The sequence below is a fragment of the Corythoichthys intestinalis genome, chromosome 1 (assembly GCF_030265065.1).
Source record: "Corythoichthys intestinalis isolate RoL2023-P3 chromosome 1, ASM3026506v1, whole genome shotgun sequence".
Taxonomy (NCBI): domain Eukaryota; kingdom Metazoa; phylum Chordata; class Actinopteri; order Syngnathiformes; family Syngnathidae; genus Corythoichthys; species Corythoichthys intestinalis.
Window position 1 is genome coordinate 17022867 of NC_080395.1, and position 12455 is coordinate 17035321.

The following is a 12455-nucleotide window of genomic DNA, read 5'->3' on the forward strand; positions in this document are numbered from 1 at the left end:
CCATAAAATCCGCTTGTGGATGTCATCCACCAGCTGGGGACGCTAGAGCGCTATAATGACAGACGGGGCTAAACGGCAGATTGAAACACTAATTTCTTGTCATCTGCGCTTTGCTATGCTGTCACAGGCACATTTTATTTACATACAGTATGTGGCGCCCAGGTGGGTATAATTAATTGAAAATAAAGTACTGTTTTCCTGCTGAGTGTGTCTTATCACCAGGAAGTTTGCATTGTCCTTGTAGACCAGGGGTCCCCAAACTTTTTCCTGTGAGGGCCACATAACTTTTCCCATCTCTGATGAGGGGTAAAAAAATTATTGTTTTTCAGAAAGCCACAATCAAATAACCCTTTCTGGATTCTTCACGGAACAAAAGTAAATAAAATTAAAAAAAAATAATAATAACAATATAATACAATATAATATATAGGGCTGTCAAAATTATCGCGTTTAACGGGCGGTAATTTTTTTTTTTAATTAATCACGTTAAAATATTTGACGCATTTAACGCACATGCCCCACTCAAACAGATTAAAATGACAGCACAGTGTCATGTGCACTTGTTACTTGTGTTTTTGGGTATTTTATCGCTCTTTGCTGGCGCTTGGGTGCGACTGATTTTATGGGTTTCAGCACCATTGTGTAATTATTGACATCAACAATGGCGAGCTAATAGTTTATTTTTTGATTGAAAGTTTTACAAATTTTATTAAAACGAGAACATTAAAAGGGGTTTTAATATACAATTTCTATAACTTGTACTAACATTTATCTTTTAAGAACTACAAGTCTTTCTATCCATGGATCGCTTTAACAGTTAATAATGTTATTGCTATCTTGTTGATTTATTGTTATAATAAACAAATACAGTACTTATGTACTGTATGTTGAATATATATATCCGTCTTCAGTCTTATCTTTCCATTCCAACAATAATCTACAGAAAAATATGGCATATTTTATAGATGGTTTGAATTGCGATTAATTACGATTAATTCATTTTTAAGCTGTGATTAACTCGATTACAATTTTTAATCGTTTGACAGCCCTAATAATAAATTATAATTAGGGCTGTCAAACGATTCAAATTTTTTTGTGTCAAATTTGGTGGTTTAGGGTTCTAGCCTGTTTGAGCTAATAAATAATAATAAATTATAATTAGGGCTGTCAAACGATTTAAATTTTTAATCGAGTTAATTACAGCTTAAAAATTAATTAATCGTAATTAATCGCAATTAATCGCAATTCAAACCATCTATAAAATATGCCATATTTTTCTGTAAATTATTGTTGGAATGGAAAGATAAGACAAGATGGATATATACATTCAACATACGGTACATAAGGACTATTTGTTTGTTATAACAATAAATCAACAAGATGGCATTAAAATTATTAACATTCTGTTAAAGCGATCCATGGATAGAAAGACTTGTAGTTCTTAAAAGAAAAATGTTAGTACAAGTTTGAGAAATTTTATATTAAAAGCCCTCTTAATGTTTTCGTTTTAATAAAATTTGTAAAATTTTCAATCAAAAAATAAACTAGTAGCCCGCCATTGTTAATGTCAATAATTACTTACACAATGCTCATGGATGCTGAAACCTATAAAATCAGTCGCACCCAAGCGCCAGCAGAGGGCGGCAAAACTCCATAAAACAAGTGAGCGTTTTCACTGTGTACTGTCGTTTAAATCTCTCTGAGCGGGGCATCTGCGTTAATTGCGTCAAATATTTTAACGTGATTAATTTTTAAAATTAATTAACGCCCGTTAACGCGATAATTTTGACAGCCCTAATTATAATAAAATATAATATAATAAATAATAATAACACAATTAATAATATACTATAATATAATAAATAATAATAACACTATGAATTAAATCGATAATAACCAAATAACCCTCTCTGGGTTCTTTACAGAAAAAAAGCCAGGAAATAAATAACACTATTGTGCAGGGGGAATTTTTTTTTTTTTTTTTTTTTTTCGTTCGAGGCGCCGGACCAAATGTGGAGGTGGGCCGTATCCGGCCCGCGTCCCATAGTTTGGGGACCTCTGTTGTAGACGCTACAATGTGTTTCGTCTGTCAATGTTCATTCTAAACTGTGGAAATCTTGATTTATTTTAGGAATAAACTTTTGACTTGACAAAAAAAAAAAAAATTAAGTAATTGTCGACTACAACTAGGTGAAATCACTGTTCGTCAACGAAAACTAGATGCATACGAACACATTTAGAAATGACTAAAATATGACTACGACTAATAAGCATTTTCGTCCAAAAGACTAAGACGGAAATCAAAAGGGCTGCCAAAAACAACTCATGTACAGTATGAATGAGCTACAAAGTGCCTGTCAGGCAGACTAACTCCGCAGATCGGATCACCTGTTTGACACCCGTGGATTAATCGATTAGACTCTACTCTAAGGCTGAAATACCCGGAGAAGACAAACTCAAAGCAGGAAGAGAACAGGGAGCTACACACCATAAATTCCAGAGTTCCATTTCAAATCACCGAACTCAAAACTGTGAGGCAGATGTGTTAACCGCTCACACATATTTCGTTCCCAGATATAAATTGAGCCATGACCTCAAAACCGAGTAACCCCCCATGTCGAACCGGCCCCAAAGGACAATCGTAATGATGAAAACAAGGTGACGAAATGAAGTTCGACACCCTGGACGTAAAGGAAGAAAACCGACCTGTCTGAAGTGGTCTTCAAAGCTCCAGTCGGCCTGGCCGTTGGGGGAGGTGGCCGGGTGAGCGCCAGCGGGCGACAGGCCCTCGTCGGGTTCCTGCTTGACCCTGATGGGCGGGGACGGCGGCCTCTGAGGGGCCGAGGCGGCGAAGCTGCCGTAAGGTCGGACGGGGGGCATGCGGCCGGCGCTCTGCTGCAGCGCCAGCGTCTGCTTGCGGAGGAACTCCAGGCCGCCGACCGCGCCGCCCTCGTCCTCGTCGCTGCGTTCGTCGCCGTCCATCATCTCGGCGTCGTCGTCCTCGTCGGCCGAGTCGCGGCCCCGGTCCTCGTCGTCCTCCTTCTCGGAGTCTACGCTGCTCTGATTAGACACGCGGGGAGGCGGCGGCGGGGGCGGCACCACTCCGGCCAGGCCCTTGCCCATGAAGTTGGCTCCCGACGCGCGGGCGGCCGCCAGGATGGCCTGCTGAGCGGCCACCTGTTGAGCGTACATGATGTGGGCCTCGCGCAGCTTCCTCTCCTTGCGTTCCATCTCCAGCCGAGCTTGCTGCTGGCGCTGAAGTTGCTCCATCACCGCCTCCAGCTTCATCCCCCCTGATGGGGCGCTCTGAGGAAAGGCTACACTGGGCTCCTGAGACATGCTGGGCTGTGGGTTATACCATGGGAGATGAATTGGATAAATTCAAAACCAGAATACAAACAGAAATAATAAAATGACAAATATTTCCGTGTTATTTAACATCTAGATGCTTCCCCTAGCTCAGATCATGGAACAGTATGACATGTCCTATAGTGCTGCAACGATTAATCAATTAACTCGAGTACTAGATCAGAAAAAAATATTCGGAATTTTGTTGCTTCGAGTATTCGTTTAATCAAAGTGGCGTTGTAATGGTTTATTTTAAAAGTGTTTGCGTTTAGTTTTATTGATTAGGGTGGATACACTGCCCTCTGTTCTGCCTCTTTTCACATTGCTGAGTCCAACTGCTCCCTGTTAAGACCAATGTAAGCTAAGTTTTTGTTTGAGCTAATGTTTTTTAATGCATTCATAAGAGATGTCGGGTCCGATCATGTCATTTTCAAAGTATCGGAATCGGCAAAAAAATATCAGACATACCTTTTTTTAATATATATATATAATATATATATTATATTTTTTAATTAAATCGTTTTCTATTTGTATTTAACGTTACAGACATAATATGTTACACTCATCCAGAGTCTTTAGGCTTAAGGTAGGGTTATCAAATGTATCCCGCTAACGGCAGTAATTATTCTTTTTTTTTAAATTTATCACGTTAAAATATTTAACGCAATTAACGCATACGCTGCACGACCCACTCATGCGTTGTCGCATTCAATCTACAATGTCGCCGTTTTACCTTATTATAGAGCTAAAAGGCAGCGTAAAATGAGTAGAGTGAATTTTGGCAGCCTTTGGAGCCTTTTTTTAGTCGGCTAAAGCCTTACAATCCCTCTCCCTACGATTAGAAATATCGTGGGAAGCAATGTGGGGAAGAAAGGTAGGAATTGATCTTTTTCTTAACACTTAGCACTAGAGGTGTGCAAAATTTCCGATTCTTAGATTATTCACGATTCGGCCGTGGAAGATTCGAGAACGATTCACAAACATCCAAATTCCGATTATTGAAATATGCCAAGTAAAGCGGAAGTACAACACACTCAGCGCGCCGCGCGGTCAATGAGGAACGGAGCGAGAGTAGCTAAACATCATGCTTCTCATTACCCGGCCCCTCGGGTAATGCCAATGCTCAACTCACGGCTCTAGCTCAACTCATGCCACGAGATAAAAAAACACAACAACATACCTGACTGCTGCCGAAAAGCTGCTACAAAGTAGCATAATGTTATGGTAGATATCATATATATAGGACTAGATGCACCATTGATTCGGTAGCGTTAGCAGCTCACCTACAAAAAGCTAGATGCGGGCGTTAGTAAACGGCCGCCATCTTAAAGCAGTACACCTCCCTGCGAGGCTGATGTAGCGAACCTTCCAAGCAAACCTAATTAACTTTTTATCTAAAATACTCCTAAATCGGTAAAATATTGACTTGAATCTATCTTTAAAATAGTTTTAAAACTTTCACATGTCGAAAGTAGACAAAAGGGAAATTATGGAATAACGGGAGCAATTTTAACAACTTTAACGGTTGATTCACAACATTAAATTAATTGAATGTAGTTTAAAGCTGCTGATACAGCTGGAGTTTTTTATTTACTGTTATTTTTGTATATTTGTTTACTGCTATATGTTAACTTGATACTGAAATAGTTGTTTGGTTTAGCCTGAAAGTATTTTTGAACAATTTTATTAAAAAAAGGAAAAAAAAAAAGGAGGGGGGTGCATCAATAATCGTTTTATAATCGAATCGGAGCCTCTGAATCGTAATCGTAATCGAATCGTTAGGTGCCCAAAGATTCCCAGCTCTACTTAGCACTTCCCATCATGCATTTGGGCAGAACAGTTAAATGGCTACAGTATCATTTACTGAAAGCTCAACAAATACACTAGATGGCAACATTTAGTCACAATATACAAAGTCACATTTATCCTTTAAGAATTACAAGTCTTTCTATCCGTGGATCCCTCTCACAGAAAGAATGTTAATGATGTAAATGCCATCTTGAGGATTTATTGTCATAATAAACAAATACAGTACTTATGTACTGTATGTTGAATGTATATATTCGTCCGAGTTTTATTCATTTTTTTCTTAATGCAATGCAAAAATGTATATGATCGGGAAAAATTATCGGGAATGATTGGAATTGAATCGGAAGGGAAAAAAAAAAAAAAAAAGCAATCGGATTGGGAAATATCAGGATCGGCAGATACTCAAACTAAAACGATCGGGATCGGATCGGGAGCAAAAAACATGATCGGAACAACCCTAGCATTCATAATTTAGTGTTTAGGTATATTTTGCCGTTTTTGTGGGAATATGTGTCTGAACCTTTTGTTAAGAGCATTGTAAAAAAAAAAAAAAAAAAAAAAAAAGCATTTTATAGCATTTAAGCTAGCGGACTTTTTCTACGTAAGTTAGCCAATTGTTCTTTTGTTGTACATAGATTCTCATTTTTCAATTTTTCTTTATTTTTGCACCGTTTGAGGCTCAGCTCAGTTATTTTAATTGTTCATGTTCCTTATCCGATTACTCGATTATTCGAACTAACTAGTCCATCAGTTAATCGACTGCTAAAATATTTGATAGCTGCAGCCCTAATCTCCGATCACAGCTCAACATTTCTGTGTCCCAGCATGATTATAGTCCCTTAGCTTCCCTGAGTACTGTAATTTTCGGGATATAAGGCGCAGCTGACTATAACCCGCCACCCACCAAATTTGACACGAAAACGGCATTTGTTCATAGATATGCACCACTGGACTATGAGCCGCAGCTGTCCTAACTGTATTATGGAATATTTACACCAAAAGATATTTACCAGTACCACCTGACTGCCATAACGCCAAATGAACTACCATTCATTGCTTCAAGAAGCTTCATTTGGCCATCACTGCTCCCTTGGGGGAGACAGTCAACCTGCTCTCAACACTGTTGTCGTCGTCCAACGTGCCTCCTAGCATGCATTACAATGCTACAGTAAATAACGGATGTCATTTTGTGTCATCCGGCAAATTATCTCACTTTTGAAAGGACGTCAAAGATCCAAGCTGAACATAAATGGAGTTGGTGACATCATTTGCCAGATGACACTTAATGACATCTATCATATGCATTCATTAATGCCCATGATAGTGCCGTGTCATAATTATGACGGTCTTATGGCAGTCTTATGACGCCGCTATCAAATGAAGTGTTACCTATTAACCCAAATAAAAAAACAAATAAGCCACACTGGACTATAAGCCGCAGGATTCAAAATGAGGGGGAAAAGTAGCGGCTTATATTTCCGAAAATTATGGTGAATGCATTAATCAAATCAATGAATGGATGTGCCAGACTTCTCTCCAACTAAATGTGGGGAAGACAGAAGTGATCATTTTTTGGGCCCAAAAAGGAGAGGTCAAAGATAAGCAGGCACCTTGGCACAAAGTCACTTGCAGCTACAAATCAAGTCAGAAATCTTGCCGTAATTATTGACTCAGACTTAAAATTTGACAGCCAGCTAAAGTTCGTTAATAAATCCGCTTATTACTACCTAAAAAGTATAGCCCAAATTAAGGGGCTTCTGACCAAACAAGACATGGAAAAATTAATGCATGCATTTATTTTCATTAGATTGGACTATAGCAACAGTATTCTTGTTACCCCATTCTTGTTCTTGACAGTAGTCTTGATAGAAATCAGACAGGAAGCTGCAGCTACTACAGAATGCAACCTGGTATTTTTGCCCCGGGCCTTAAGACCATAGGAGCCCCTGAATGACCCTTAATTTATTTTACTTTACATTCACATATTTCTTTTTAATTTAAATCATTGTCTGATTAGATATTATGCTCTACATCCATATATAATTAAAAACTTTGACATATCAAATATTTCAAATATTTTTTTTTTTGTTTTATTACACAACGAACCCCCCTCCCCTGTCTTAGCAAAAGTAGTGGGTATTTAAAGATAATCGAACAACAATTTGCCTTTCAGACCCCGCGTATTGGTCAGCTTTCTTGTCAAAAAATCTAGGCGCATCACTGTTTGAGGGCTTGATAACCCCAGGGATGTGGAAGGGGCAGGCACAGAATGTTTAATTATACTGTTTTGTTGTTAGCCAGCAGGCATAGCACTCTAAGTTGTATTGTATTGTAGGCTAGATGGGACAGGATGGAAATTGTTTATATTGTGTCACATCACATTACGGTCTGTAAAATTTAACTGTCAATCTCATCTTAAATAATTTGAAAATTTACACTGTCATTGCTTGCAAAGCGTTAAAAGTACTGCATATGTTGTCGTGACAAGCCGGTGGCAGGGGTGGGGTGGACGGGCCCTATAATGGTCTCTTGTCCCCGGGCCCATGCAGGTCTGTTGACAGCCCTGCTTACAAATACAAGGATGCTAGACCACATTACACCGGTTTTGAAATCATTACACTGGCTTCCAGTGAGTCAAAGCATAGACTATAAAATACTACTGTTCATCTACATCTACAACACTTAATAGCCTTGGACCAAATTACATGCTTGATTTGTTGGATCCCTATGAAGCAACTAGACCCCTGAGGTCGTCTGGAACTGGTCTCTTGTATGTTCCAAGAACAAGAACCAAGCAGGGTGAGGCAGCATTTAGTTATTAAGCTCCTAACCTCTAGAACAAGTTACCTGAAGGTCTGAAGTGTGCTCTAACTTTTAGCTCCTTTAAACCAGGGCTAAAAACGCTTCTGCTTATCTCATCGTATCCATAACTGTGTATATCAGGGGTCCCCAAACTACGGCCTGCGGGCCGGATACAGCCCCCCTCCACATTTGGTCCGGCCCCCTGAACAATACCAGAGACCATTTTGAATTTTTTTTGTTTTTCCCCAATAGTGTTATTTGTTTCTTGGCTTTTTTTTCTGTGAAGAACCCAGAGAGGGTTATTCGGTTATTATTTATTTCATTAATAGTGTTATTATTATATTATATTATATTTAGGGCTGTCAAAATTATCGCGTAAACGGGCGAGAATTAATTTTTTTAATTAATCACATTAAAATATTCTACGCAATTAACGCATATGCCTTGCTCAAACACATTAAAATGACAGTACAGTGCAATGTGCGCTTGTTACTTGTTATTTTGTGTCTGGCGCCCTCTGCTGACGCTTGGGTCCAACTGATTTTATGAGTTAGTACCATGAGTGAGCATGGTGTAATTATTGACATCAACAATGGCGAGCTACTAGTTTATTTTTTAATTGAAAATTTTACAAAAACAAAAACATTAAGAGGGGTTTTAATATAAAAATTCTATAACTTTTACTAACATTTATCTTTTAAGAACTACAAGTCTTTCTATCCATGGATCACTTTAAGAGAATGATGATAATGTTAATGCCATCTTGTTGATTTATTGTTATAATAAACAAACACAGTACTTATGTACAGTATGTTGAATGTATATATCCGTCTTGTGTCTGATCTTTCCATTCCAACAATAATTTACAGAAAAATATGGCATATTTTATAGATGGTTTGAATTGCGATTAATTACGATTAATTAATTTTTAAGCTGTGATTAGCTCGATTAAAAATGTTAATCGTTTGACAGCCCTAATTATATATATATATATATATATATATATATATATATATATATATTTTTTTTTTTTTTTTACTTTTGTTCCGAGAAGAAACCAGAAAGGGTTATTTGATTGTGGCTTTCTGAAAAACAATACATTTTTACATTTAGGCACTCCTGCAATTGTCACACCTTTCCTGTTACAAACTGACCTCGGACCCTCATCAGAGAAGGGAGAAGTTATGTGGCCCTCACAGGAAAAAGTTTCGGGACTCCTGGTCTATACCAAATTTCAAGCTATTTGCTTTTTATTCATTTTCTGCTTTATTCCCATTTCTGATTTCAGTTATTAGTTTTTTTTTAACTATTCGTAATTTAATGTGATTCTACGTATCATTTTATTGCCTGTATCAATTGTCTTTAACTTTCTTTTGTTTAATGTGATTTTTATGAATCATTTCATCCCTGCTCGTGGATCTTCATGTGATGTAAAGCACTTTGAATTGCTTTTTTTTTTTTTTTTTTAATTGTGCTATACAAATAAATTTGCCTTGCCTTTGCTTTGCCTAAACCCATAACTTTTTGATTGATAAATGAGCTGAAATGAAGTATTTTAAGCCTGATTCACATTTAATACTGCATTAATCACTTAAATACAAGTTCTATCTAAAGAAAATTTATGATTGCAAAAAAAGGAGGATGATTGACTAATAAATGAGGCTCTGTTTTCGCGATTTCACACAGAAACCGAGCATGTATAGTGAAAATAGCTGGACAGCTAGACAGATTTATGGCAAGATATTCGATTCGATATTATGACATACTACAAATTCAAGCAGATGGATGCAGTTGATAGACGATAACGAGATAAGAGAAATCTCCTCAACTTGCAAGCATTACATTCCTTAACTTGCGGCACAAGTCCGGTTTAACGTCCATTTTAGATTTGAGAATACTCACCGGGAAAAAAAAAATGTTTGCATATTTAGTGCCAACTTAAACCGTTCATATTTATAAAGTAGCAAGAAGTAAATACGACTGCTGTTTCAGCAAATTAAATGACTTTTGCATGAAAATTGAACGAGCAAACTGTCAAAATGTGGGGGTCGTACCACTCTTTAGCTAGTAACGCCATCCTTCTCCATTTAATAAATTTTAAATATGTATTTTAAAAAAATAATAATAAAATAACGTTGAAATTTGCTTTGTTTCCCCCGATTTTTCGCTCTTTAACCCGCCGAGTTCCAGCTAGCCAATTCGACAGCTTGTTTAAAATGACTCCGAACCGCGATTTTCTATTTGGGTTTTAATTGTCTGTTTAAAAGAAGAAAGAAAAGACACACACAAGAGTGCAAGGAGACGAGCACTACTCACCATTTGCGCCTTACTACTGCTGGAGTTATCCACCATGCCTCTTGCTTGCCTCGCTGCTGGCACTCGTTCAAACTCACTTGTAAACACACGCGCACGCCAGCTCACGAGTACGCGCACGTCCGGGGAGGAAGAAGAGGAAGGCACGACGCACACCCGCTGAAAGAAAGGCGCTAAAACTCGTACTTCCTCGCCTTTAAAAAAAAAAAAAATAATAATAATAAAGAAAAAGTTATTCTCATTCAATAGGGAAGCAGTTTTTCGTCTCCTACGAGTTGTCTTTTTCCCCCTTTTAATTATTGTTAATTTCCCGAGCCCTTTCGCTTGTTTCCTGAGACGAAAACCGTAAGTTTCTCCCCGGTTTGGCCTCCAATCTTGACACCCCCTGAAAACGGTGGCACAAAACCCGCAGCAACAAGTACCGCCGCTCGGAAGCTGGCCTTTATCACTCACATGCGGAAATTTGCTCAAGAATGTAGTGTCGGGTGAGGGGGAAAAATGCTGTGGACATTCGTTAGCTCGTTGCGTTCAATGCCGCTCGGAATTTTTACCGACATTTTTCAGCTACTCATTCCAAAATCATTTATTAGCGTAAAAACTATACCAAAATTCTCCCGAACTCATATTTACTCATTAAATATATTGAATTAATCATAAACAATAGCTAGAATACAATGCAAAATTAAATATACTGAATTAACCAAAAACAATAACTAAACTACAATGCGGAGAAAAGTAACATGATTCTTCAAGGGTGTTTGTTTGGTCTTAACATTGGTAGGGACGATATAACAGCATAACCTGCATGTATGTACATTTTTGCTGGGGATGGGAAATAAATAAAACCTAATAGATTGGGTGAACGGGGGTCAGGGCTACATTGCTCACGAATATGAATAAATTGATTGGCTAAATAATCAATGCAACATAAATCTTGTATTGGCCTATGGCGGAAAACACGAGACTGAAAAAGCAGTTTCTGCTCTTGCACCCTTCTTTAAAATAAAAGAACTGTTGTGTTTGATTGAACAACATGTCTACCTGCTGCCATAGCAGATTCATGGCGCATTAAGCCCCCAAACTATTTTTAATACCGTATATAAGACGGCCCTGATTATAAGACGACCCCCTCTTTTTCAAGACTCAAGTTTGAAAAAAAGACTTTTTGAACACCAAATTAATTTTCATACAGAAAATAATGACAGTACATCTGAAACAAATGATTATAACAACATATTTGAGAGAAAACACATGTTATTTTTGCCTCATTCAAATCTTGATATCTGAACATTTAAATATGTAAACTAAAGAGCAATCACATTCGTAAATGAATGGCTTCTGGTTTTTGATATGAAAATAAACCAATCTATTGTGATAAAACAACAAAATTGCAATAACTGCATTAACCATCAAAGTGAAGTCTAACTAACTGTAGTCTTGAAACAAATATGAATAAGAAAAAACAGCAATAAAATAATGCAAACTGGATAAACTTGAGAGTAGCTGAGATCTGTCATGACGTAACATCGCTTCAATGATATCTGGCGCCATCTGGCGTCGTGAATGGGGAGAGTAGCTGAGCTCTATCATGACAGAACATTGCTTCAATGATATCTGGCGCCATCTAGCGTCGTGAATGGGTATAATGTCTAAACCGCGAATATAAGACGACCCCTTCTTTTTCAGTCTTACTTCAATGCAAAAAACACAGTTTTATATTCGGGCCAATACGGTATGTCCGTTTAACCCTGGAAACCCCCATTTACAGCTGTCACGCAACCGCTTTTGTTTCAACCCAGCCATAAAAACAAGTAAATATATTTATTATTCAAAATGTCTCTTATTTTTAGCTTAGAATCATTAATCGATGTCTAACAAAATCTTTAAAAAATATTCACTCACATATTTTAAACTTTTAAACAAATTACGTCACAAAGAAAAAAATGGTGTCTCTAAATAAGTCACGGATATCTACCTCATAACTATCGCTTAATTGTATGTTTTTTCTTACTGTCGCATTTTCCCCGATATGTTAGATGATAATCGATCCAAAGAAAAATTGAAAACAATTTTTTTTAAAAGGGTAAATATATGAAAATCTCAACCACTCCTTGATGTCTGCGATTTCTGCTTCGCGACTGTTGTTGTATTACCATGTTTCACCCATAAAATCCCGTAAAAAA

General features: G+C 37.5%; 1 protein-coding gene across 1 annotated transcript in view; it reads right to left on the reverse strand.

Moving 5' to 3' along the window:
• Nucleotides 1-11030, reverse strand: part of LOC130917008 (AT-rich interactive domain-containing protein 3B-like) — a 249901-nt gene extending 238871 nt beyond the window's left edge. The window contains exons 1-2 of the mRNA XM_057838044.1: nt 10276-11030; nt 2707-3345 (exon numbers count right to left, since the gene is read on the reverse strand). Of these exons, the coding sequence (XP_057694027.1) occupies nt 2707-3345; nt 10276-10311 (675 nt within the window). The 5' untranslated portion in view covers nt 10312-11030. The remainder of the gene's footprint in view (nt 1-2706; nt 3346-10275) is intronic.
• Between the last annotated feature and the right edge of the window lie 1425 nt (nt 11031-12455).